Source organism: Anguilla rostrata, chromosome 18, assembly GCF_018555375.3.
Source record: "Anguilla rostrata isolate EN2019 chromosome 18, ASM1855537v3, whole genome shotgun sequence".
Classification (NCBI taxonomy): Eukaryota; Metazoa; Chordata; class Actinopteri; order Anguilliformes; family Anguillidae; genus Anguilla; species Anguilla rostrata.
In genome coordinates, this window is record NC_057950.1 from 18,141,564 (window position 1) to 18,166,660 (window position 25,097).

General features: G+C 42.6%; 1 protein-coding gene across 1 annotated transcript in view; it reads right to left on the bottom strand.

The window, feature by feature from the left end:
- Positions 1 to 1,860: 1,860 nt before the first annotated feature.
- The window catches only part of dntt (deoxynucleotidyltransferase, terminal), a 59,598-nt gene continuing 36,361 nt past the window's right edge, over positions 1,861 to 25,097 (bottom strand). The window contains exons 9-11 of the mRNA XM_064317952.1: positions 21,865 to 22,113; positions 19,783 to 19,866; positions 1,861 to 2,527 (exon numbers count right to left, since the gene is read on the bottom strand). Coding sequence (XP_064174022.1) covers positions 2,441 to 2,527; positions 19,783 to 19,866; positions 21,865 to 22,113 — 420 coding nt within the window. The 3' untranslated portion in view covers positions 1,861 to 2,440. The remainder of the gene's footprint in view (positions 2,528 to 19,782; positions 19,867 to 21,864; positions 22,114 to 25,097) is intronic.

The following is a 25,097-nucleotide window of genomic DNA, read 5'->3' on the forward strand; positions in this document are numbered from 1 at the left end:
GGCCATGTGACTCTCCGGGTCTGGGGTTGGCTAGCCCTGCAGGCCATGTGACCCTCCGGATCTGGGGTTGGCTAGCCCTGCATCAGGACCAGGGTTGAGTCATCATGGAATGTTAAGTTGTGCAGTAACAATTAATTATTTAATTTAAATAATGATTTTTGTTTGTTTCACTGAATTCCGTTTACTGAATAATAAAGTAAAAAACTTATTTAATGATGAATATGAATGAGGTTATTATTAAAAGCTAATGTCAAGTACCACGTTTTATAAAGAGAAACCGATATAGATTTCACACAGAAACTGTATTTCATTAATTCAGCCATGTGTCTAGACACCAAATTCACAAACAAGTGTACTTGGGAAAGTGAGAAAAACTAATTTTATCTTCATTCTATATTCTCAGCTAATACACAACATTGATCAATATCAGACTTTCAGAGATGCTTGCAAAGGTTGAGAATCACTGTGCATTGATACATAGCAAGAAAATTATTAAAATCGGCAGACAATTTAGTCACACTAAGATGAACTGATCGCACTAATTCCTTTACTCTGAAGTGCAACTTCCTAAATAATCTCTTCCATTCTTTCAGCTTAAAATGTAGGAGAGAGAAGCCTATAGGATAAAAAGCAGTTACTGACTGCAAAATAAAACCATTTACACTAATAAGAAATTTACACTGGAGTGCTCGGGCTATACACTTGAGGCTACATTTAATCACAGCAAGTGATGCATTCTGTCATTGGAGCTGTGCTTATTTTTTTAATCATAAATGTATTTTTATGCAAAATGCTCCCAATAGGCTGGCGACATATGCATCACAAATCACAATTATCCAAGAGCTTGAACTGGTTTGGATGTTTAAAATTCTGATGGGGTTTTACATTAATTTGTTGACTGCAAACATGAAAGGGTTATTTGTTAGGATTTGTTCGTTGTTTTATGAAACTTTGCTAATGGAACACTGAGCACATTGTGATAAAAAATGAATGATGTATTTTACTGGGGGTGCAATACAGAGCTGTTGGTCGATTGAATAATTCATGGAACATAGTATGAATTGACCCATATTCAGACAGCATATCAGTGCAAAAATACACATTAAAATGGTACTGTACTAACGTGGGGGCGCAGTAGTGTAATAATGTATTAATATTTAAAAATATATGCATAAATGGGTCTCGTATGCATGGTTAGAAATGTCTATCGGACCACTGCAGGCCCAGTTCTGTTTAGTGACCTCACACTTTTAGTTAGAGCTGCCTTAAACTCCAGTCTCAGAGGCACGTCGGCCACACTGAGCGCTCGCTTCCCAGGACTAAACGAGGTCACTTCGGTTTAGTGGCAAAGCTGCTCTGTCTATCCGTGAGGATCATTATTGCGAAACTCAGCCACATCCCTCCCAGAATCCTTCTCTTTCCTTCTCAGTTCATTTCGATTCCAATCCAAACAGACGGAACGCTTCATTGGCATGGCTAGAATGCTCGGAGGCTGCGTTCGGAGCGTTCAGGCGAGCGGCGGGTGTGACTCGCGCCAGGGGACTGGGGTCTTTAGCTCGGTGGGGTGATTCTTTCGCCTGTCAGGAGAGCGCATCGTGCCGCTCTGAAGACCTGGGTTCGATTCCAGCGCGCCCAGGCAGGGTGAAGGGGCACCACTCGGCGCACAGCCGCGTGAGATGGAAGCGTCCGTCTCAGCGTGAGCTGGAGGGCCGGCGGACGCTGTCACGGAGACGGCGGGGCAGCGGGCCGTACCCGACCTGAGGCGGCCCTTAATGTGATCTGACAGGCGCTATGCGTCAGGAGGCCCTGGAGAAGTCTCCTGTTTCTCCAGAATCAACGCAGATTAGATATGATTTTTCCCCTCTCTCTCTCTCTCTCTCTTACAGTGATTCATGGCCTGTTGGCGATAAGCTGCGATCGTGATGCAGTGAGAACGGAAAGGTCGTGACCGTGAAATAAAAAAATGAAATGAAAAAACATTTATTTTTCCTCTATTCATTTATGCTCTGATGGAACGGCAGTGAATGGATGGAAGCAGAGGCCAAAACCGAGATGTTGTGGCCCCTTTAAATTTCTCCGCGCTCTCATTCCCTGCTCCGAGCCTGGGTTCCTCCTGGCTCGGGTTCAGGAGAATGCGCCACCGTCTGCAAAGGTTACGACTATGACAAAACACTCATCGAGCCCGTTCCACCAAGGGCAAGCTTTTATTCAGCCTAGATTAACATACGCAGCAGCAGCCGACTAAGACTACGAGGAAGCAGAGCCAAAAACTGCATGGCACAGCACAGCACAGCACAGCACAGCACAGCGCTGAAGACCAAGACGAAAACACCAAAACTACTCTTCAGTGATGATTTAAGCCCTCTTTCGGAGGTCTCAGGCAGGGACCCTACTGGAGCGAGACGATGGCTGTGGGGAGCGGCCCTCAGCTGGGGCGGACTCAAGCGTTTCTCTGCCTCGGCTCGATAAACTCCAGGCCCAGAAGAGCAAATATGTCTTCCTCTGTTTCTGCTGTTAGGTACACTTTCTGGAGAAACAAACAAAACATTAATTTTATACCCAAGCACGCACAACCGTCATTAGAGTGGAGAATAAATGGGTACAATGCACGTAAATTATATACCATATGTCACTGACATCATGTGCACACACACACACATACACACACACACACACACAGACACACACACACACACACTCTCATATGCACACAAACAAACACATGCAAACACAATTGTACACAAACCCACACACACACAGACACAAACATGTGCACACACACACGCATTTATGTAAGAATTATGTAACTCGTCCCAGCCATGTATTCAAATGCATTTATTATATGCAGACACAATTGAGCCTGAAATAAAGAGCGAAAACCTGCAATCACAATATTACAGAAGCCTACTTTAATGATTACATAACATTATTTATTTGCTTAGCAGGGGTCCCCATTCCCAGAGGAAATGCTTAGATTTTTGCTCTTCATGGATTAATGCAGTTGTATATTTTATTACAGCAAATGGGTCAAGCACTTTGGCTCAAGGTTACAAGGAGTTGAACCCATAACCTCTAAAAACTCCAGCTCCATGCGCACTGCCTACAGTAACAGCTGCCCAAGGCAGAGATGCAAGGCAGGAAGAGAACAGACAGAGCCCCGCTGCAGCGGGTGGGAGAAGAGGCTTCATTTAAGGCAGACAGCGGCCGTCTCTCCACACCAGTCCACTGCCGTGAAAGCGCGCGGTGACCTGAGGGCAGAGCGCTCGAGGGAAAGGAACGCCGTTCTCGTCCGCAGATCCGTGCGCCGCAGTCGGACGCCGAAGAGGACCACGCGGTCTCTTCTGGGGACTGAAGAAAGCGTGACCTTTCGGTCCGGCCAGAGTGGAGCTCAAAACAGAGAGCAGGGGCAGGCCGGAGGCAAGATGGCGTAACGAGCAGCGAGCGTACGGTATCAGGGCCGCCTCCTCGCACGGACGGGAGCGGAGAGGGAGCTGTGTTCATCACACATCCTGCCTTGAAGTGATAAGGCAGAACTGACAGGAGGGACAAAACAGCCGGAAGAGACCCAGTTCTCTAAACACAGGGACGGCAACCCCGTATCCAAGCACATTTACCGCTAAAAACACTTCAAGGCACAGTCCTGCCTGCCAGGCATGTTATTTATAATGCAAATATACCGAAGGAAGCAGTTTGATTTGCAAGGGGGGGCTCAAGGCACGCAGGGAAAATGAATAGGACACTATCAGAGCCAGAATCAGCCGGCCCGTTAGCTTTGTGTCCTCATTGATAAAATCACAGACAAATACAGCCAGAGTATGAATTATGAATCTAAGTCTGATCTCCCCCCCCCTCCCCCACCGCTCATCTAATGGTGAGAAATAACTGCATGGAATAAACTCTGTGCAGATGAAAGCCACATACTGTTGACTGTGGTGACGGGTCATTGTCAACAGTTAAAAGAAACTCAGCAGGACGTGTCTGGTGATTAAATATTACAGTGAGCTCTAGCAACACATCAACATGCCATGCCACAAAAACTCGGCTGGCCACATCACAAACCTCGAGATAAATGAAGGATCAAACACATTCACCAGATATGCAACTTTTCCCTAAAGCAAGCAGGCCAGGGAAAACCACCAACTACATTTATACTTAAAAGAAATGGGCCTTGTGCTTCTTTGTATGCAAGCTGCTGGTTAAAGCTAAAGACAAATAACAAAATATAGGAGCCAGCCGATCTAATTGCTTTGGCTTTTTAGCAGACTGCACAAGAGTAAAATGTTTACCCCTTTACAATTATTTTTTATGTTGTAAAGTCAGAGGTCCCTGTGAGCTGCTGAAAAGGAACTGTTCCAGAAGATGGCTCATATTTTATAATGCGATATCTCGGCCTTTTTCCAGAGAGACTTGCACAGACTAAATGATAAAAGATGACCCACTCATAGAGCCCGGTGAAAAAGCCTGTGTGGGGGAGGCGGGTGGGTGGGTGGACGTGGGAGTAGATGAGACAGTGCCTGATTAATGCATTTTATATTCAATATACTGTAACATGTGTTGCAGATGAAGAAAATGAGGTGAAAGAGTTATTTTTTGGGTAGCTTTTTAATGGTTTGATATTAATAGCCGTAGTCCTTCACCTCAATTGACCTCGATTCTTGGCTGTCCTTATCTCTCTTGTGGGTTATTCACTAAAAATGTAATATTATCATGTGTTTATGATTATTCTTTTTTCCGTTTCTAAAAGTTGCAAACATAAGTTTGCATTATATTCATGTAGTTTGCCCTGCTTATGCATATCTATAAATACCTAAACTGCAAATACTGGCTGGTCTTTTGATGTTTAGTTGTGAACAGCAATTAAGAGACTTTTGCTTTTGCTTCAATACAATTCTGGATTTTACGTCTCACACAGGAAGTTAATCAGTACTCTACACTACAGTATAGTGCAGAAATAATTTCTAAAATTTAAATAATAACTGAATTTCAGGGTCCAGGTAACAGTACTGGCTCGTACCCAATGGGTGACGAGATCTGAATTCTAGGTGGAAAACCACACAAAGCTCTTTAGCAACAGATGGGTGAAGTGTCACAGAGCATCAGAGTTCAGCACCAGGATTCAACCCTGTAACAGTCTGCATCAGCTGCATGGAAAAACACTTCGACCAGAGCAGAGCATCCACTCGTTCTTTTAGGTAACTCCGCAGGAGTACGTTCCCCATTTGTACACCGTCAGCATACGCCCTAACGTATGCGTGGTGGACATCATGGCTGCTTCGCGACGCGCTTCTCTTTGGCACACTGCTGATTCCCCTCTCGCTGTCTCTGCAGCAGTCACGCCAGCCTCCCTCCCGCTCCTGCCCAAACGGTGCTGAACGCAGACGTTAGCGCCGCTCCGGAGGCGCTAAACCGCGCGTTCCTCGCCTGTTTTTCTGCTCCTTTAGTCAGAGCGGCTAATCTCCCAGGTCCGGCTGCACTTAATGAGCCGGTTATTAATAACGCCGGCGACGCCGGGGCCGCCACTGTCCAGTCTGTCCGCCCACGCGGAGCACTCTGGCCGACTCCCACGCCCGCTCACACTCCCGCTCCAGACACAGATGGCACCATTGCCTAATAATTACCGCCGTCACCGTGGGTTTACGAGGGGCTCGCCCTCCTCCCAGGCCGCCAGCCAGCCGCGAAATGGGCTCATCACCGCTAGCCTTCTCCGTATCGATTACCCCTGATTAAAAAAAAACACCAGCTGCATTGCTATGGTTTCAGTTTCAAAAGTTGGAAATGAGTAAAAAAACAAGAAACACAAATGACCGCGGTCTCAAAAGCACCTTTTCAGATTTCAGATAAGGACTTAGTAACCTGATTCCATTGTGTGTTCAATTCATCCAGAAAAAATAGATGTAATCTGAAAAGACATAATGATGCTATTAAAGCAATGATAATCATTCGTTTAATTGTTTAAAAAAACAAACAAGAGGAAATATATTTGTCATAATGTTCAAACTCGTCTTCACTTTATCTTTCTCTTCCACGACACATTTTCTCTGCAGGCTTCATAATCACAGCAGCACTGCTGAGCACCAGTTTTCCATTCCCTTAAATCTTTCCAGAATGTCCCCTTAAATGTTCCGGAAAGTTTCCTTTGTTTGTCTCTTGATACCCATTTCAGCACTTGTTCAGTGCTTCAGAGGAGAAGGCAGGAAAATGGTGAACCATTTGGCCACTGACCTATGCTTTGTAGAGGCGTTCAGATAAGTTATTTAATCTTTGACTTCTTCAAAGATTCTCAATTTCTTCATATGGTAATAGCTGCCCTGTCCTTTCATTGGTGCTTTGGAGTCTGAATCAAATGATTACTCAGACAGTGTCTGTTAAAGCAAATCATGCTTCAAGGTCATGAGACTGAAAGCTGTTATTTAAAATGGTTCTTTAAAAACTTCAGGGAAAAACTTGTAAGGGAATATTATTACTGTATGAAAACCCTTATCTGTTTCAGTACAGCCACATTTTTAAATATAACATTCTCTTCCCTTCTGTACACTCCATTTTATTATATTAGGCTATTACACAGCTGCACTGTAAACATGAGAGCAATTTAATCAAAGCTCAGAGCGGAATGGCCTTAGAAGCCAAAAGAAGTTTGAGACAGTTTTAGTTTTTTCATCACATAAATGAAGTTAAAAAGTTTAAGAGGTTTTTTTAATATACTGTATATGTTTGCTCACAATAGAAGTAAATTAATTTTTGAAGCTTAACTTTGTGGTCAGTATCTTGTTAGGTTGTGTGATTGCATAGGACCAGGAATAGGAACTTGAGAAGCTTGCTCAACCACAAACTGGCTTTGAATTTGAATTTAAATGATATATATATTTATTTATTTATATTAATTTTTTAATACAACATGATTAAAAATTATGTGAAATGCCAAAACACAGTTATAGTGACTACAGAGTTAATAATGCACAATTGCTGAATTTAACAAAAGCTTTTAGAATTATATCTTTTTACATATACAGATTAAAGCATTTAAGACATCATATATAAATCATTTACAAATAAGTTATTGATGTTTAATAAATCTGTCATTAAGGAGGGTGCCAGGTTTGCCAAACACAAGATGACAACTGGCACAGTTGTTACTGGGTGTTTTCTATCTCCTGTCTACTCCAGATGGTCAGTCGCTGATCGAACATCTGGATCACTTTAACTGTTCTGGCCTGGGGGGCCCTCCCAGACTGACTGATAGTGGTGGATTCCTCGTGGTGGATTTTGTTGGCTGGTGTGGTTTATTATTTCCTGCACCCCGACCCCAAAATTTGTGCCAACCTTCCCCCTGATTTCTACAACCTCTGGTCCATCTGTGTTGATCTAGCTTTCTGCCTAGCTAACAGTGGGCAGTACCTCACAATGAGTTTTCAAGCACAAAAGCATCTAATCACGTGCTTCATCTGGCATCTGATGTCTTTACACACACTGCTGAGTGAGAGGCTAAGCGCCATTCGCCACCACTGGCCACTGCTCTCCTGTTTGTCACTGCAATCCATTTATCCGTAATTTGCATATTAATATAAAAGTCACTTTGAATGAGTCTGACACATATTAAAAATGAAAATGCCCCTAATCTTTATTCATAAAGTAAATTAGAGACAATAGATTGTGTCACGGCCACAATTTGTATTCTACCTAACCTCCCAAATATTGCTTTTTAAAATATGTGACCCTTTCCCTACCATAGAAATAGGTGCATATTGATACCATGCAACACAATGTGCAATAATGTAACAAGGAGGTAATAAAATTAGGCAACGTCCTCAAAAGTCCACCTTAACAAGTCCACCTTAATTATTTCTTTTAAAATAACAGTATCACCCTTTATTTACTTCAACGGATTCTCAAACAGTGGGTGTAATGGAGCACATTATACTACACTAATACAGATGCAGCTGGCTGTGTTTCTGTCTGAGCGGCCAGCTGACGGGAAGCATTAGAGGTCAGGAACACACTCACCACCCGGTGTTTCTCGAGATGGCCTCTCCAGCGCAGGTGCAGAACACGTGTCATTAAATTAGGCATGATTAATCTGGGTCCTAACTCCCCGCTCCAAAGGCTTTTCCAATGATTTATTGCGGATAGTAAATAACCTCTTTGTTTTAATTGTTTTTTTCTTTATTACAAGGTGAAAACAGGTTGTTATTACCAGGGAAATGATTAATAGGATAATCGTTCGATTGTCTCCATGTTAATCGGTCTTTATTGCGGCACAAGGAAGACGCTGACGACAGCACAAGAGTCACTGGGCAATTAGACCATCAATTCTTTCCACCAAATAATTCTGATTTCCTTCCTGTTCCTCCCTGCTCTGTGAGACTTAGTATAAAGCAAGGGATACTGTATTGTTTAGCTATTACTTTAGCCCTAATAATAGCAGTTACTTATTTGTTGTAAGCTCGTAGTTATTGCTGAAACATGGCATGTGCACATGAAATCAGTCAGTATGTCATCATAATGTCAGTATGACACATGCATAATTAATCACTTGTGCTAAGTTTTTCTTTTTTGGGGTGTTGTGATTACAGGAGCCAGCCTGCTTGGTACTATATCTCAAAGGTAATGCAGCTCACCACTGCTTTGTGGAGATCAGTCACTTGTTTGGGAATGAAAACCACCATTTTTTAACCACCTGAAGACCAGATTTTAAACAGCTGTACTCCATAGACCACTGCTAATAATAACAATAATTGAATTTTCTTAGCTCTGCCAAACTCTGTTAATAATTAATTGGTTCTCTCAAATGGGCGCCTTTAGCTTGACCAATTTGTTTCCTCCAGTAGACGCTGGGACTGCTGCCTCAGCAGGACGCAGCTGCTAAATTAGAAGCTGCTGCAAAATGCAAACTTGGCCCTGTTGTTCCTCTCTGTGTTCAGTACATTTCAGCAGAGCCGAGTGAATTAGAAGCTAATGCCTGCACATGGAACAATGTGGCAGATTAAAGTATAGACTGATTGAGTGTGAGTGTTTGCATGTGCGTGTGCCAAGGACTTTAGTTGGAATATTGGGGGGTTGAAATGCATAGACCCCAATAACTGTAACCCAGTAGGGGGGGTATGGGGGCATGCCCCCCTGGAAGAAATATTTTTAAAGAACAGCCGTGAAATGAAAATGGTTAATTCTAATGGGAAAATACTTCAGACTGCTGATCAGTATATCCCAATCACAACATGAAATTCTCATATTATGGTGGTGGGGTGGGGGGCTGGGGCTTGTGCATGTATGTGTGCCTGTACTTGTGTCTATGCAGGCCTGTGTGTGTGCATGTGTTCAGTGAGTGTCTCAGTCAATTAATCTGTCTTTAGCCAGAGCCTTCAATAACAAAGCGATGGTATTATAAATGTGTCCCGTGGTCTGACGTGTCTGCTAAATCAAATTTGAAAAATACAGCTTAGTTGTTTGGTAATAATAAGGCAGGAGGGACAGATGTTATACGATCTGATTTACCCCATATTAAATTTGAATAAAGATGCTAATCTGTCTGAGCCATGTGCGTGTGCATTACCTGGAGACACATAGCCGACCATTCAGTCAGCAAGATAGGATCAGTCTTGTTTATATATAAATTATAAGCATTCTTCACAAGCTAGCACAGTTCATTTTAATTGCACTGTACAGAACAAAGAGACAGACACAGACACATGCACACACACACACACACACACACACACATACACACACACAAACACACATACACGCATATGCACGCACACGACTGCATTAAAGTGGTAGCTGAAGCCAGGACATTAAATATCTGTCTTCATCCTAATAAGCTCCATAGCTGAGGAGAATGAGAATACATTGCTGATAAGCTATGAGATCTCCTAAAGGAAATTCAGAAGCAGAATCGCACGTGTGCCTAACAGGTCTGACACATGTTAAGTAAACCGTCAGTCCCTCTGTCTCTCCAGGAACCTAACATCACCCTTCTCTAAGGGCAGAACAGGTTATTTCAATTGGTGTGCATCAAATAGATAAATGTGATCCAGTAAATATAAATGTTTGGCTCATCCCTTGTAAAAAAAGAAATCACGTGATTTTAGCCTTTTTCACAATGTGAATTTAGCATGAACTGGAGATTTTTCCACGATTGGCTTTTTCACACGTGAATGAAAATTTCCACATGTGAAAAGAAAAAAGACCATGTCGAATCATTTGCATCTTTTGCACACACTTACACATCACTGACTATTTAAAATGTGAACCACAATTTTCACATGAAATTGCGAAGGTACAGTAACCTTTTTCCTCTCTCATATGCTGGGATATTTTTATAGTTCACATGCGCACTCTTCACATGTTGGGTGTTCCCACGTGGTTTTTGAAATGGGAGTTACGTGAACACATTTTTCGAACAGACAGGCTTATTGTCCATTTGGTTTTGCAGCTCTCACCTGGGTGATGAACAGTCACAGTGCCAGTCGTGGTACTCTCCAGCAGATAGATCCAGAATTAAGCATTAATATCTGCTGCTGTGCCGCGTTAGCGTCTTCAGCTGCTCTGTCCTATTCATACGCAGCTGAGTGCGCTGTCACTCACCTGCCGCTCGAAAGCCGAACAAGGAACAGATTACAGGTGTTGGTTTTTCCGTGAAAATAGCTCGACATTTAATTCTATTTTTTCAAGTCATAATTGCAGATTATAAAAATAGTTCTCCCTCTGTGCGCAGCTTATGCTAATGGGCCCCGGGAGACCTGAGGTGGGGTGGGGGAGTCGGGGGTGGGAGGTGTGGGGGACGGCAGGGAGGGCAGGATGTCAGAGAGGCACAATATCACTGGGGCTGAGCACAACTGCCTTGACTCTACAGATCACTCTCTGCAGTGTGGAAGCAACTGCACTTTTAAAACAATTAAACTCACATTTTCATCGCCACCTTGTTCCTGGAATGTAATTTTCAGGCCTGATTCAGGCACCGTGGCTGGAGTTCAAGATGCCAGAGAAAGCAACAGACACAGCCTCCCACTGCGGGATGTCTCTGTGTGGGAGGTGACATCCTCTTTGTATTAAATACGTTCTCTGTTCATTTTTCATGCCAAAAAGAGGGACTGCTGTGGCAGTTGCAGCAGTTCCGTTATAAGTATTGAGTCAAGAAAATAAAAATATTCCATATGAATGCATTGTTGTACTGTTTTACAACCAAGTGACTTTTCCCATTTAGACTCAGCTTCGAGTCGATACAGTTTCTACCATTTTTTAATGGATAGGACAAACATTAAAGACCATTTTGGTCATCCCTTACAGCTGACAGCGCTGTTGACTACACAAGCAATACACAAGCACATTCCAGTTTCTGGCTATGAAAAACCTTCAAAATTCCACTTGCATCAGGATCACGTTTTTTTCTTTTCACAAAATAGAGAATGAACTGCAGTGATCACAACATCCTCCTTTGCAGCTCTTGTGCAAGTAAAATATAGTCACACAGTGAACAGCCTCTCAGAGATAAGTGAATTGTTCTTCATCAAAGGTTTATATACAGATGGGTGACAAAGTAAAAACCAACACAGTGTCTTAGTGAGGTGTTGGGCCACCACGAGCTGCCAAAACAGCTTCAGTGCACCTTTGCATAAATTCTCTGGAGTCTTTGGAACTCTACTGGAGGGATGGAACACCATTATTCCAAAAGATGTTCCCTCATTTGGTGTTTAGATGATTGTGGTGGGGAGCGCTGTCTAAGCCATTGGTCAAAAATCTCCCAAATCGTGTTGAGATCTAGTGACTGCGAAGGCCATAGCATATGATTCATATCATTTTCATACTTATCAAACCATTCAGTGATCTCTCGTGCCCTGTGGATGGGGGCGTTGTCATCCTGGAAGAGACCACTCCCATCAGGATAGAAATGTTTCATCGATAAAGGTGATCACTCAGAATAACTCAGTACTGATTTGCAGGGCCCCTTCCCTCTGAGGGACAAGTGGAGGCGAACCATGCCAGGAAAATGCTCTCCACACCATAACCACCAGACCCCCTCACTGTAGGGGTCAAGCATTCAGGCCTGTACCTGTACCACTTGTCGAGAATATGGTGAAGGATGACTCATCTGACCATATCACTTTTTTTCTACATCTCTGTAGACCAGTGCCTATGGTTTTTGCACCATTGAACTTTCAAATGTGCATTTGTCTTTGTAATGAGGGGTTTAGTCACAGCAACCCTACTATAGTATCTAGTTTTATGTAGTTGTTGACAGACAGAGCAGTATCAGACGGCTCAGTGCATTTTACTCTGTCAGAGTACACTGGATTCTCCTCGGATTAGTATAAAGACTGCATATTTTACTGTGTATTGGCTGCCAAACCCAAAGCAAAAACTGTTTTTATGTTCCTTTTTTATGTTATGTTCTGGTTTTTGTTCGAAGCTGAATGTCAGAGAAATTATTAGAACTTAATTGGACCTGTAACAGACTCACTGTGCCTTAGCTGAAAAGAGCAATATTACAAAGGTCTGATTTTTGTTTTGAAAGAAACAGTAGCTAATAATACTGTGACACACAGCTGAGTAAATTAGATTTTTCTAAATAATCGACTTTGGAAATATAAAGGATGAAAGCATCTCACGCCAGGTGTGCTTTTTGAGCCAGCTATTATTGCACTCTGCCTGGAATATCTTGGTCAAACCCTTACAAAAAAAAAATCACGTGTTCAAAAACCATGTGTCCAAAAATGCCATGTGAGGAGTACACATGTGAACTACAAAAATAATCCCACTTATAAAATGAGAGCAGGAAAGGTAGCTTATGCTATTTGATGTCACATGTTTTGTTTTTGTACTGTATGTAGTCATTTTCATTCACATGGGAAAAAGCCAATCACATGTGAACATGTCCAGTTCATGACATTTTCTTTTCATGTGTGAATATTTGAATTCACATATGAAAATGTATGCATGTTTTCACATGTGAAAAGCCAAATTTCATGTGATTTTATTTTAAGGGAATAGATATTTTGTGGGATAATTTGACTTAAGGAACGCGGAAGAAGAGAATCAAAGAACCAAAAGGAGAATTGATATCCTGGTGGAGCCTTGGGAGCTCCAGCTCCAGCCCTTTTCTCTGTTTCTAAGTTACAAAGCGTAATCAAATCGCAACTGACGTTCATGAAACGGAGTAAGCCCGAATTTAATTAATGAGACAATTTAATAAGATATGCATCAAATTATCCCAGATTGTTTAAGTGACGTACGTAAAGCAGTGCCCTGCTCACTCTGCAAGCAGCACGTTTCAGTGATGAATACCAACACTCACAGCGTCAGCAGCGATTGCTTCAGACTGAGCCATTAGAGGCCACATTTTATTTAAAATTATGTTTTTTTTTATTTTTTATTATTGAATGGTGCTTTTCAGAAGCAACCAGACTATTAGTCTATGCATTGTGACATGAGTATTAGCCTTCAAACAGACCCCCAGAATATCAGATATTAAAATTTTTAAATGCACAGATTCGCTATGTTACAGGAGAACACAGGCAATAAGACATGAAGTAATACAAGAAGAGAGACAGCAAAAAGGCTCACTCTCATCAGGATGGATGGATGAATGCTATCAATAGCACGACATAACGCTTGTCATACCCAGTTATGACACTGTATGACAAAGGCCATACTTTTCAATCAGGTATTTATATCTTCTTATAACATAAAATCAGCTATTTCCACACAATGTTTGAAAAAGGTTTGTTTAACAGAAATTGTCAATAGGTTCAAATCAACCTGTATTCTCGCTGATTCCAGATTTTCTTCTCATTCTTCCTGCCTAACTTCTTTGCCTAACTTCTTTCACCTTCTGGTGGGCCAAAGGTGAAGGTTTAAGCCGCCTGTTCTGCATGTATAAACACAGCGTGACCGCGCTCGCTACACGAATGAGAACAGAAGCCAGTTTCCCTGTCATCGGTATCCATGCAGCAAATGGAACCCGCTGAGCTGAAATTTAGTGGCCTTTGGAGATGGCCAGAACCCGCAAAGTAATGAAACACCAGAGAGGCCTATCGACACTGAAATCTTCCTGCATGTCAACATGTTTAACCTTCAATAGAGAGGAGTATAAATTATTTTTTTATGTGAAAATTGTCCTTGTCACTTGGCCGCTAATGGCTTTGGCTCAAACTAGGTTTTGGAGCTTTTTTGGTTCCAGATGTACTCAGATGTGTTTATGCAGGGTTCGCCGCAGTCATACGGGGATGGGGGGGGGGGGGGGGAGACGGCCTCGTTTTCTCATTTAGGAAGAGGGAAAAACGCCCCTGAAGTGTAAATGCCTGTGAAAGACACCCTGCGGAAACTCCCACCCACCTGTCCACCTCTCTGTCGCAGCACACAGTCGGGCGGGGCCCTGAAGGTGCCCGTTCTATGACGGATGAAATTTAAACGGAAGCTTCTTCTTTTTATTATTTATGATTTAACTTTGTCTAAACATGCCCCAGTGTGGTGCATCTGCCAACCCCAACCCCCCCCCCCCCCCCTTTCCACTCTCAGTGCCAGCTGGGAGGGATTTCAAAAAATTGAACTCCCCAATGCCCCATGCAATTGCCCTACAATTGCCCAGTAGTTTGCCATTCTGTGGAGTATGTGACTGGGCCAGGTGGGATGTTGAAATCCTGCTGCGTGTGTGTGTGTATATGAGTGTGTGTGTGTCTATGTAAGACAGATGAGCTGTGAACAGCCACAAATCCAACAGTCCTCATCTTTTCATTTTTCCTGCCTCTCCTCTTACGCATCTCTCCTGTTTCCTGCTGACAGGAGAACGGCTCCTGCTTCTTCCATTGCCTAGACCACGCAGTTTTAACGACTCACAGGGTCACAGCTGGTCTCTTGTGATTGAGGTGCTGAATGAGACCGAATTTCTGCCTCCATAGGTTTACCTCTCAGATGAAAATGACTCATTACCCCTCCCAGTGCCGACATAAAGAAAGCACAATGATTATCACCCCAGACGATGTTTGCAATTAAATGTGTTGTGTGTTCTGATGTGAAACTATGAGTGCTAGACCCAGGATCTCAACCTCAGATCCTGGAGGGCTGCTATGTCTGTTGGATTTTGACGTGTTCCGGCACTTAAATGCTTAATTTGAAGTGATTTGCTAAAGAGTTTGCATACCTCTTTTCGAAGCCTAAACAGACGGCTGGTGGAAATGAAATAGCAAAAACCAGCAGAGACAGTGGCCCTCCAGAAACTGAGTTTGAGAACCCTGCTGTAGACCAAAAGGTAAGGTAGCAGATGTAGCACATAATGTGATGCTAATACTACCATATCGGAACCAGGCAATACAGGATAGTATCAGGAAAGGCTAGGACAGCATGGGTTAGGACAGCTACCTGCCAAGGTAGAAGTACTCTATCAGTACATGTTTCTGAAAAGGAAGAATTTCATTATGATTTTTATATAGGTCAAATTTAAGGACCAGTGAATCCACACATATAGAACACGCTAAATGCATTAGCAAATTGTATCGTATTCCCCATTTTGTCCTGATTGTACTGCTGTAAATGGCCTCAGAGTCCTGTTGATGACTACAGTAATCGAGATGACGGCACCAGCGAAGAGCAGCGAGGAATATGACAGTGGAGGGGCCTTTTTCGCAGACAGATTGATACATCCTGACTTATCGATCCTGACAGACAGGGCGTCCCATCAAAGCCAAGCTGCCTGGAACCAAACGCCAGGCTCAGCATCAAAGGAAACGGACCCCTGGTGTGCGTATGAACTGCGACAGACCGCACAGCTCACTCAGTAATGCGGGCACAGCGCATGCACACAGTTGTGCACAGCACATAAACTAACCTGCACGCTACAAAGTTAGTCCTAGATTCAGTCAAATGGTCGTCCTTCATTTTGACATTGAAATGTAAGCATTTGTATTACTGTTCTTCACAAGAGTTTTGCACCTTATGTTTGGTCAAAATGTGAATCTGAAGGGGGGAAGAAAATAATGCTTACATGACGTGAAATTTAAGGGAAAATGTTGACTGAATCCTGGATCTCCCTCTAAATTCTTATTCCTGTTTGAAGAATCCTGAGCCTTGTTAAAAAAAACAAACATACATACTCTCGGAATGTAAGTGTGTCTTTAGGAAAGTGAAGTACAGGATGTGGATTGTTCACAATGAACAGTGACATGCTTGATTGACTGGCTGATTTATGAGTTCTAAATCCTGTTATCAGTCAGGTACCTGGGTACAGATGACTCAGTGATTTAATCTGTTTAATGCCAAAATCAAGAAAGGTGAATATCTAGAATTCATAACACTGTGCACTATATTCATGTCATTCTTAACGCTTTACGTGCGTGTGTGTGTGTGTGTGTGTGAGTGTGTGTGTATGTGTGATTGTATGTCTATGTGTGTTTCTGAGTGTGACTGTGTGTGTGCACACACTCTCTCTCTCCCACACAGTCACACACAGTCACATACACACATACACACACCCTCTCTCCCACACAGTCACAGTCACAGACCCACACACACACTCTCTCTCTCTCTCTCTCTCTCTCCCACACAGTCACAGGCACACACACACACACACACACACACACATTTCAAGGGTAATGTAAAGAGGAAGGGTTTGTGGGCATCAGGCAGGTCATGAAGCCCTCCTGCTCTGGGGAGAGAGTGACTGTCTGCGTCTGATGAAATCCGCAGCCTCCCTCGTTCATCATGCCGTACATCGTATTAATTATGTAACACCTTGAGACGGGCGGCGGAGGGCACATCCACCAGAGCTTTACCTTCAAATCTAAACTACTGACAGCACAGACAGAGCCTTAACAGCACAGCCTCTCTGCTCCCTGAGAGTGATTAATTAACCAACACTTATAGGTTAAAAAAAACATTTTGTAGTATGTTTTAAAAGGCGGTTAGGTTGTGGACTAAGTTCTTTAAAGTTTTTTACTGCCCTCTCAGTCGATAGTTACCCAACTGTGCCTTGATTGCCTAAGTGTCTTTTTCCAAATTGACATAATTTGTGAGTACTTAGTAACGTACTGCTTTTCTAAGTGTGCTTTTACATTTAATGGCATGCAGAGCACCGGGCATAAAGCATGATTAATCTGAGCTGCACTGCAATCAAAGTCTATCTTTTCCCTGGCTGTGCCACACATGGTCAGGTTTGCCCTTCTCAGATGTTCCACTGAACGCTCTTCAAATACCGTCTGCTTTGTCAAAAAATCAGGAGAAAAATCATTCATTTAAAGAAGGACACCATTTATGAAAAAGCTGGGGTGGTAAAAGTGTCATTATCTGAGCTTTTTCTGCCATACGTTCAGAATCGTCCAATTAACTCTGCCCAGTGGTAAGGGGGGGGGGGGGGCTGCTTGTCTCTGCCTTAGGCTGAAGGACAGGGCGAATGCTCTGATCTGTTTCAGCTACGATGCCCCTCGAAACAAAGCACTTAATTGATCTTCATTACCTTAATTAAGGCTCTAATAGAGAACCTGAGCTTCACAGAAGCCTCGCTGTTAAATGATTCCATCAGAAAATAACCTTGTAAGAGGGATGAGATTACCTTGGGAAGGGAGACGGAAGCCCGTCTGTGTTTGGAGGGTTTGGTGCATTGGGTTGTCGAGGGAGTCATTTTTCCCTAGCAAACGCCCATATCCCAACCAACTGGCACAGTTTGCTTTATTTTTAGACAGTGGTTATTCACTTATACAGCTGTCTGATTACTGTAGCAATTCAGGTAGAAGTACCGTGCTGAGTGATTGAACAGCAATGCCCCACAGGGTTGAGTTACAAGCCCAGGTTCCATATCCACTGCATAGCATTTTTGGCTATTACCATTCAGCCATGGCTGCCGGGGGCTAAACTGGCCTCCATCTCAAGCCTGCTCTCAGTCTGAGGTGACCTTGTCCACGGCTGGCTGTTCCTCCATCTCTCCAGTGTGATGTGACCACTGCGTCCTCGCTCCCACCCGGCCTGTCGACCCTCCTGTTCTGAATGAACAGGGTCGGACAGCTGAGGGCAGAGACAGAGGAGTTTCTCTGTGTTGTTTTATTTTTGCGTCTGCAGACAGCTGTCAGCCGTCGGTGATAGGGCTTCTGACCCAAAACCCGGGGGGAAAGGGCCGATGGAGACCCAGATCTGACAGAGTGTCGTTCCTCAGTCAAAACGGCCGGCCTCGTGCGCTGCTGTGGCCCTCCCTGCCCCACACACCCCTGCCCCCACGACTTCACCCCTTTCTGATGCACCTGTATGAGCACTAGGACACCCCTCCCCTGACTAATATACAGTCATCCCCCAGACTGCTTTTATGTTCCAGCATCTGTCCTCATTTGGTCACATGTGAGTCATACAATTTCTTTCTTAAAAGTTCTTTCTTTGTGGTGGCTGTGATTGCGGATTCTCTGACTTGCTAAACATAATTAAACATTATTAATCATTAAAGAGTAATGTCTTGTTTAATCTGCCCCCTGAATTCACACACTGTCCATGTCAACTTCCTCTTTCTTTCCCCACTCATCAGGTCTGGATTGCATGATCCTTAATTTCATTTTTCTTCTAACAACCTACTTTACGTGTTGTGCATTTATGAATTTCTAATGTGGACTTATTTATTTATTTGTATTTACCCCAAGATAGAGATCTTCACAAAGAGCTGGACAGTAATTAAATATATTCCTCTAATACAAACTGCTGGGACTGAAGGAGTCGCATATTGCACATGAAAATATTGTCACCCAGGAGAGATATTCCTGTACGAACCCTAACTGCCCCAACACCCTTTGAGCACAAGGGCTTTATGGTAACACACAGCAGAGATTCAAAGCTCCCAGTTAATTGTGAGGCCTCACAGCTACTGTAACAGTTCTTCTTGCTCCTTAAAAAAGTGAAAGCAGCTATCACACGCCTTACTTTTATCACTCAAACTGCAATGCCGCCAGTTCTCATGTACAGCCTCTATTCCTAAAGGAGGGTTTATTGAAAAGGATCGTCTTTAGCACCTCGCTAAAAGCTTGGGCTGCGGTTTCATTTCACCACTGTGTTTATACTGTAAGGAGGGAATTCACACAGCTTTACGGTGCAGCCAAAGCCCCTGTGTAATCATTTCATCAACTTCAGTCCTTCCATTGGCTCCAGCTTTGCCTGCTCTCCGCTCTCCAGAGAAAACTGGCAGATATAAAATGTCTCCTGTAACACTTTTAAAGTATCTGCGGTTTTGTATTCAAGGCCTTCTGCTGGCACAAATGGACAGGAATACACACAATGCAACACAGTGCACTGCATCAGCACTGCATGGCTCATAAGGGCCCTCAGGAACAGTAGGCCTCTGGTTCACTGCCTCTTATTACATCTCAGATGGCTCTGCTTTAAACCCAGTGATCACCTGGAATTCCATAAATATCTGTACGTATCTATGAATTATAGTCACCGTCCTTGCATTCACGTGGATAAACCAGAAGAAAAATAAATTTTAGAAAGATAAAAAGAGAACCCCCTTCCCCACCATCGCATAGATACACATACAGTATATATGCACAACACACACCCTCACACAAACACACACACAAACACGCAGCAGCCAATCAGCTCCCACCAACTAAACAGTCATCACTATTGGCTGCAGATAAAGTTATTTAATCTAGAAAGTGCTAAAAGGTTGAATAGCTCTGCCTCTGTATTCAGGGGGATAAACCACAGCTGTACAGTCGAAGAGATAAACCAAAGCAGAACGGTCGAAGGGGTAAACCAAAGCAGAGCGGTCGAAGAGATAAACCAAAGCAGAGCGGTCGAAGGGGTGAACCGCAGCAGTACCTTGGTCTTGTCGTACAGGCCGTGGTTATCGAGCAGCATCTTCCGCTCACGCGTCGCAAATCGTCTCAGGTCTCGCTCAAACTGCTACAGGGAGGAGAGAACACCATCATGATCCATGAACAACGCCACAATTCATAAAGAACCACCATCACGTGTAAACAAATAAACTGAGAATAAATACGCATTCCACGCATCCTTTTTTCTTTTTCATGGATACATGTCAACATACAATATCAAGTGGATCAACTCTCAGTTTTCCAACTATGAAGTCCTTTTGCTAGCATAAGCAGAATGTTGCACCATGTGACATTCCAGCGTCATCGTATTAACATTTACGCAATTGCGAGTTTAACTGTCAAAAAATCTGACTTGCTTCACAGATAGAAAGGGGGGAAAAAATCTGATGCTTATCTAAAGCACTTCTATTTAAAACAGATCTAAGCAGTTGTGTCACTGTCTTTCTGACTTTCTTCTTTTTTTTTCTCAGTTGCCATTTCTAAAACTGTTGGGGGAAAAAACATTGCAACCAGCCTCAGGGTGTGTTATTCTAACTGTTGTTGCTATGCGATTATGTGCTGTTTTATTTTGGCTGTGGTTTCCATGTGCAATCAAGCAGCTTGAGGGTTCTAGAAAAGCTCTGGTGTCTCAAAGCTCCACAGAAATGAGGGGTAAAGGGGTTATGGGGGTAAATATTTGCGAGGCTATGGGTGGAGAGGGTGATCTTGCAGGTGGAACTTATTTTCAAAGTTAAGTACAGTAATTGTATCGTGTGCATGTTTCTATTGCATTAGTCCCTAGCGTGAAATTTAATGTAGAGATTTGGTTCATTTTTTATAAGATCATGTTCTGGTCTTTTTCATGTTTACTGCCAGGGCGTAGGTCTGGCAAAACTGTTCTAGGAGATTCAAGTCCTGCTGTAGGGTGACAGTAGAACTAGGCCATCTACATAGAGAAGAAATTTAATTTCAGTGCCATAAAGAATAAGACCAGGTACTGCGGATTGCTTCAACTTAGTTGCCAATTCAATAATGTGTATGTTAAATAGAGTTAAGCTTAAGTTGCAGCCTTGGCATATTTCACATCTCTGGCTGAATAATTATTCTTTTGTTGCCAATTTTGATGCTCCATTTACTGTCTGTGTACATTGATTTAATAATTTTGCATGTTTTATCCCCTACACCACTTTCAATAACTTTGTAGAAAAGACCTTTGTTCCAAATAGAATCAAACGCTTTTTGGAAGTCTATGAAAAAGGCATTTATTTTCTCTTTTTTTATGGTCAGCGTTTATGTCAATTATGGTATGCTGGGTGTAAATGAGGCTAGATGTGTGGCAATTCAGAAAAAATGCAATTTGACTTTTACATTGTGCTTAGTAAGGAAGGCTAGTGATTTTGTATTGATTATGCTACAGGTTACTGTTCACAAAACTGCCTCAGAAACTTGTCTCAATTTTTAAAAATAGGGCCATGAGTCCATGATTCCAAATGTTTACGCATCTCATTTAGGATACTATCAGGACCACTTGATTTATTTGGCTTGAGATTCTGAAGTCCTGCTCAGTAATAGGAGAGTCCAGTGGATTTTGATTATTTTATAGCCAATTATCTTTTAAACAAATGTACATAGTTGTCCCTGTTTTTTCTTGTCCTTGAACTTGTTTTTGAGTGGTTCTTGATTTTCTCTTGTTTATCCCATTTTAGCTTAAGAAATCTGTTTGATTTCTTAAGCTAAACTTGTGAAGCATGACTGCATTCTGAAATCTCTCTCTTTCTTTTCCACAGCTGATTTCGTACCCCCTTTCACAGGCACAGCTGCAGGGCCTTGTCCTCATATAAAAGCCAGACGCAAAGAGAGAGCGTTTTGCTTTTTTTTAAAAAATAACAGACTGTTTGCAGAAATTGCAAACAACAGGAGACACTCAGCATTCAAGTTCTTTTATTAGCAGTGTTTTTCAAACTCACTCAAATTATTTTTAAAAACTCTAAATATGTGGCAGTCCCTTTCTGTAGTGCCCCCTCTCTGTATTTTTGAAGCAACAGAAACTCAGGTGTGTTTTCAGATGACCGGGAGTCAATCTTACCCTGGATCCGGTCCAGCCGAGGAGAGCAAATGCATAGCAATCAACGGGCGGAGCCACCAGGTCTACACGCACCGCCGTCCAGCCCCGGGGGTGGCCCACGCCCCTCCGAGCCTCGCCCCCCACCAGCTCATCCCTCAGACGCACAATCAGGAAGCATTTCTGGAAGTGGTCCATCGCCTCGAACCTCTGGCACGGGAGCATGCCCTTGTCGTATGTGGACTCCTGGTGTTCGCAGAAGAGCAAGTTGTCCTTTGGGGAAGAGGAGGGTGTAGAGATTGAAGAGAGAATAGACATGGCTTTACAGCAACATAGTCATTCCATCTATTCAGAAATGACAACAGGCTTAAAATCTTCAGGTTGTGGGCCTGATATCAGGTTGGGCTCTACACTGGAATTGCTTTGTTAAATATAGATAAATCAGCTCAGCATGATAAATCAGCATAGCACAACCCTCTGGGACTTAAACCCTGGACTATAAATCAGTCACATATTCAGTGTGAGCCACGCCACTCACCCAGGATTCAAATGCATATTTTCAGTTAGGGCTCCTAGATTGTGATGTGAAAATGTAAGTTCTGACTTCTTCTAAATTTTTTTTTGATAATTGCTTTTCGTCCTTTCAAAAGTACTTTCGTTTTTTTAGCTTCTAGTCTTATTTTATGTATTTTAAATTGCTTTTATTCTTGAGATCGCAAATTCTATTTGTTTTATTTACTTATGCATTTGCTTATTATGTTGTCTGTTTTCATTTTTTTAATCTGTTAGGTAGATTGCAGAAAACATTGCTAACCAAATAAATAATGTACCTAAATTGACAAAACATTGCATCTCCTGTTTCCCAGAATGGCTTCACCAGCTCCTGGTGTGCCTGAAGTAACCTTTTCACAGGCTGCAATAAAAATTGCTCTCCAGGTGGTTGACCTTTAGGAGTCAACCTCTATGGGTTATTAAACATACACACACACAGTACTGCTACACATTCATGTGCTATGCACTACAAAAAGTGCCATAAAAGAAGCAGGCACACTGAGTGTATCTGCAAACGTGGCTTTGCAAGCTTTGACTCAAAGTGTGGTTCGGTTTTAGTTGCACCATGAAACTAGGACAGCACAAAAAAAATTGTGTCATGCAAGCAGTGCTGAGGGGGTCCTGAAATGATGCCGAGGCTTTATGCCTTGGAGTTCCAAACAATTGCTGAAACATGAAAAACTGACCAAATTTACATAATTACTTCATATCATTTTCACAGCTGTTATTCCAATGTACGTAATTTATAAAGAAACAAGAACCGCGCAGTGGTATTCGCAGTTAACGGTCCCAGTAGGTTCTGTGCTCTCCTTGAAGAAAAAGGGGTTATCATAAAAGTCCCTGTCTATGTTTTTATGTTGATAGTAGCCAACACCTTTTTGAACTTCCCGATTGACTAGCTCTCTCTTTAAGGTGGCATACACACCTGCATAAAAAAGAAAAGTGTCAATAACAATATCACCTCTCCAAGACAGGTGGGATGTTATCACTACCCTATATAAATGTGTATAAATGTATTCTTCGTGCAGGTGACGTATGATTAATAGATTATAGCGTCTTTCTCATTTTGACCCATATTGACGTTGTCAGGAACGCAGTTATGAATTTTCAGGCCCAGCACAAGATACATTGGCAGGGCCCGAAAAATATTTTGAGACAAATTTAAAATAGTTGCACCCTGTATCCTGGGGCCCCCTTGGGCCCAGGCCAGGGACAAAGTGTCCCGGATGTCCTGCCCTATCTGTGGCCCTGGACATTGTTACGAAAACGTACCCTATGTCACTATGTCGAGTTGCTGCAGAAGACATACAGTGAAACAGGTTCTTTCCTGGTCTAATGCATAGTCTCAGATCCATATCACAGGGTGCCAATAGCTTAACAAAATTATGCATAAACATTTGAATAGGTATGTAAATGGTCTTACGAATAGCTTTTCCTTCTCTATGTTTTTACACATCATGAAATTCAAATACACGGTGCCATGACACTCCTCTTATTCCTGAATTAGTAATAATCTCTTAGGGATGGTAATAATACCCCTATTGTAAATACAATCAGTACCTAAAAGCATCAGTGTTAAAACTTATTTGCTTTAGTAAGTTTTGGGATAATTACAATGAATCTGAACAAATATGCAAGATTGTAAGGATGTTGATTGTTGACTTAATTGGAATAATACACAAATGAAAATATTAGAACCAACACACTTTGCCACACCACTAATTTTGCCCACTGATTTACTGAAATAAAGGGTATTCATTATTGAGTACAATGTCTTGAAGTGAGATTAGACCAAACTAATTTCAGCAGTGGGGAGTCCAGTTAATTGTTTAAATTTCACACTTCCTGACCAATGGAACTCATTTGAAATCAGGCACTGCTGCAGTTTAGAGGGAGAAAGAAGGACAGAGAGAGAGAGGGATGGCTCTGCAGTAGCTAGGGGGGGGGGGGAGGCTCAAGAACCTTCAAATTGATTTCCACTGGGCATCTGGGGCAAGCTGATTCTTCTCTTTTCCCTTGAATTGGGACCAGTAAGGAGATTAACATTACAAACTGTCAATTTAATTCCTCCTGCTGCTGAGGTAATTGTTCAGTTACTGCAGCCCCCACTCTCTGGCCATTTGCTGTATCTCGCATACTACCATCAAAGCAATAACCACCCAGTGACCACATACAGCATTAGCCTTTTTTTTTTTTTACATTATTCTTTTTATTTTTTTTAAACTACACTACTGCCACGAAAACCTCTTGTTCTACAGCCATTTTCCAGGATCAGATTTGGAGCACCAGATTCCCATTATAGATACTGTTAAAAAAGGGAAGATGGAATTATTAAGAAATGACAAGAGGGATGAGAGCGAGGCACACAGGGGGCTCCATACCAACAGCAAAAACCTTTTTGCGAAGTGGCAGGAGACACGCCCCGTCACCCCTCCCCGCTAATTAGCCTTGGGGGCCAAAATGCCGTTCAGCACGCAGAGAGACCCAGGCCCCCGATCCCTCACCGTGGGATTCTATTCTGAGTCTTCATCTGCAATTAGAGAGAGCGTTTCACTTCCCACCAACAAATGCACGCAGGCCAGATGAGCAACAATGGGACTGCGAAAGAAGTGGGTCTTACGTTAATCTAGATAAGGTCTTCACAAGCACTTTAATGATATGAGCATTCTTGAATAAAAATATGTGTACCTTTATCTACATGACAA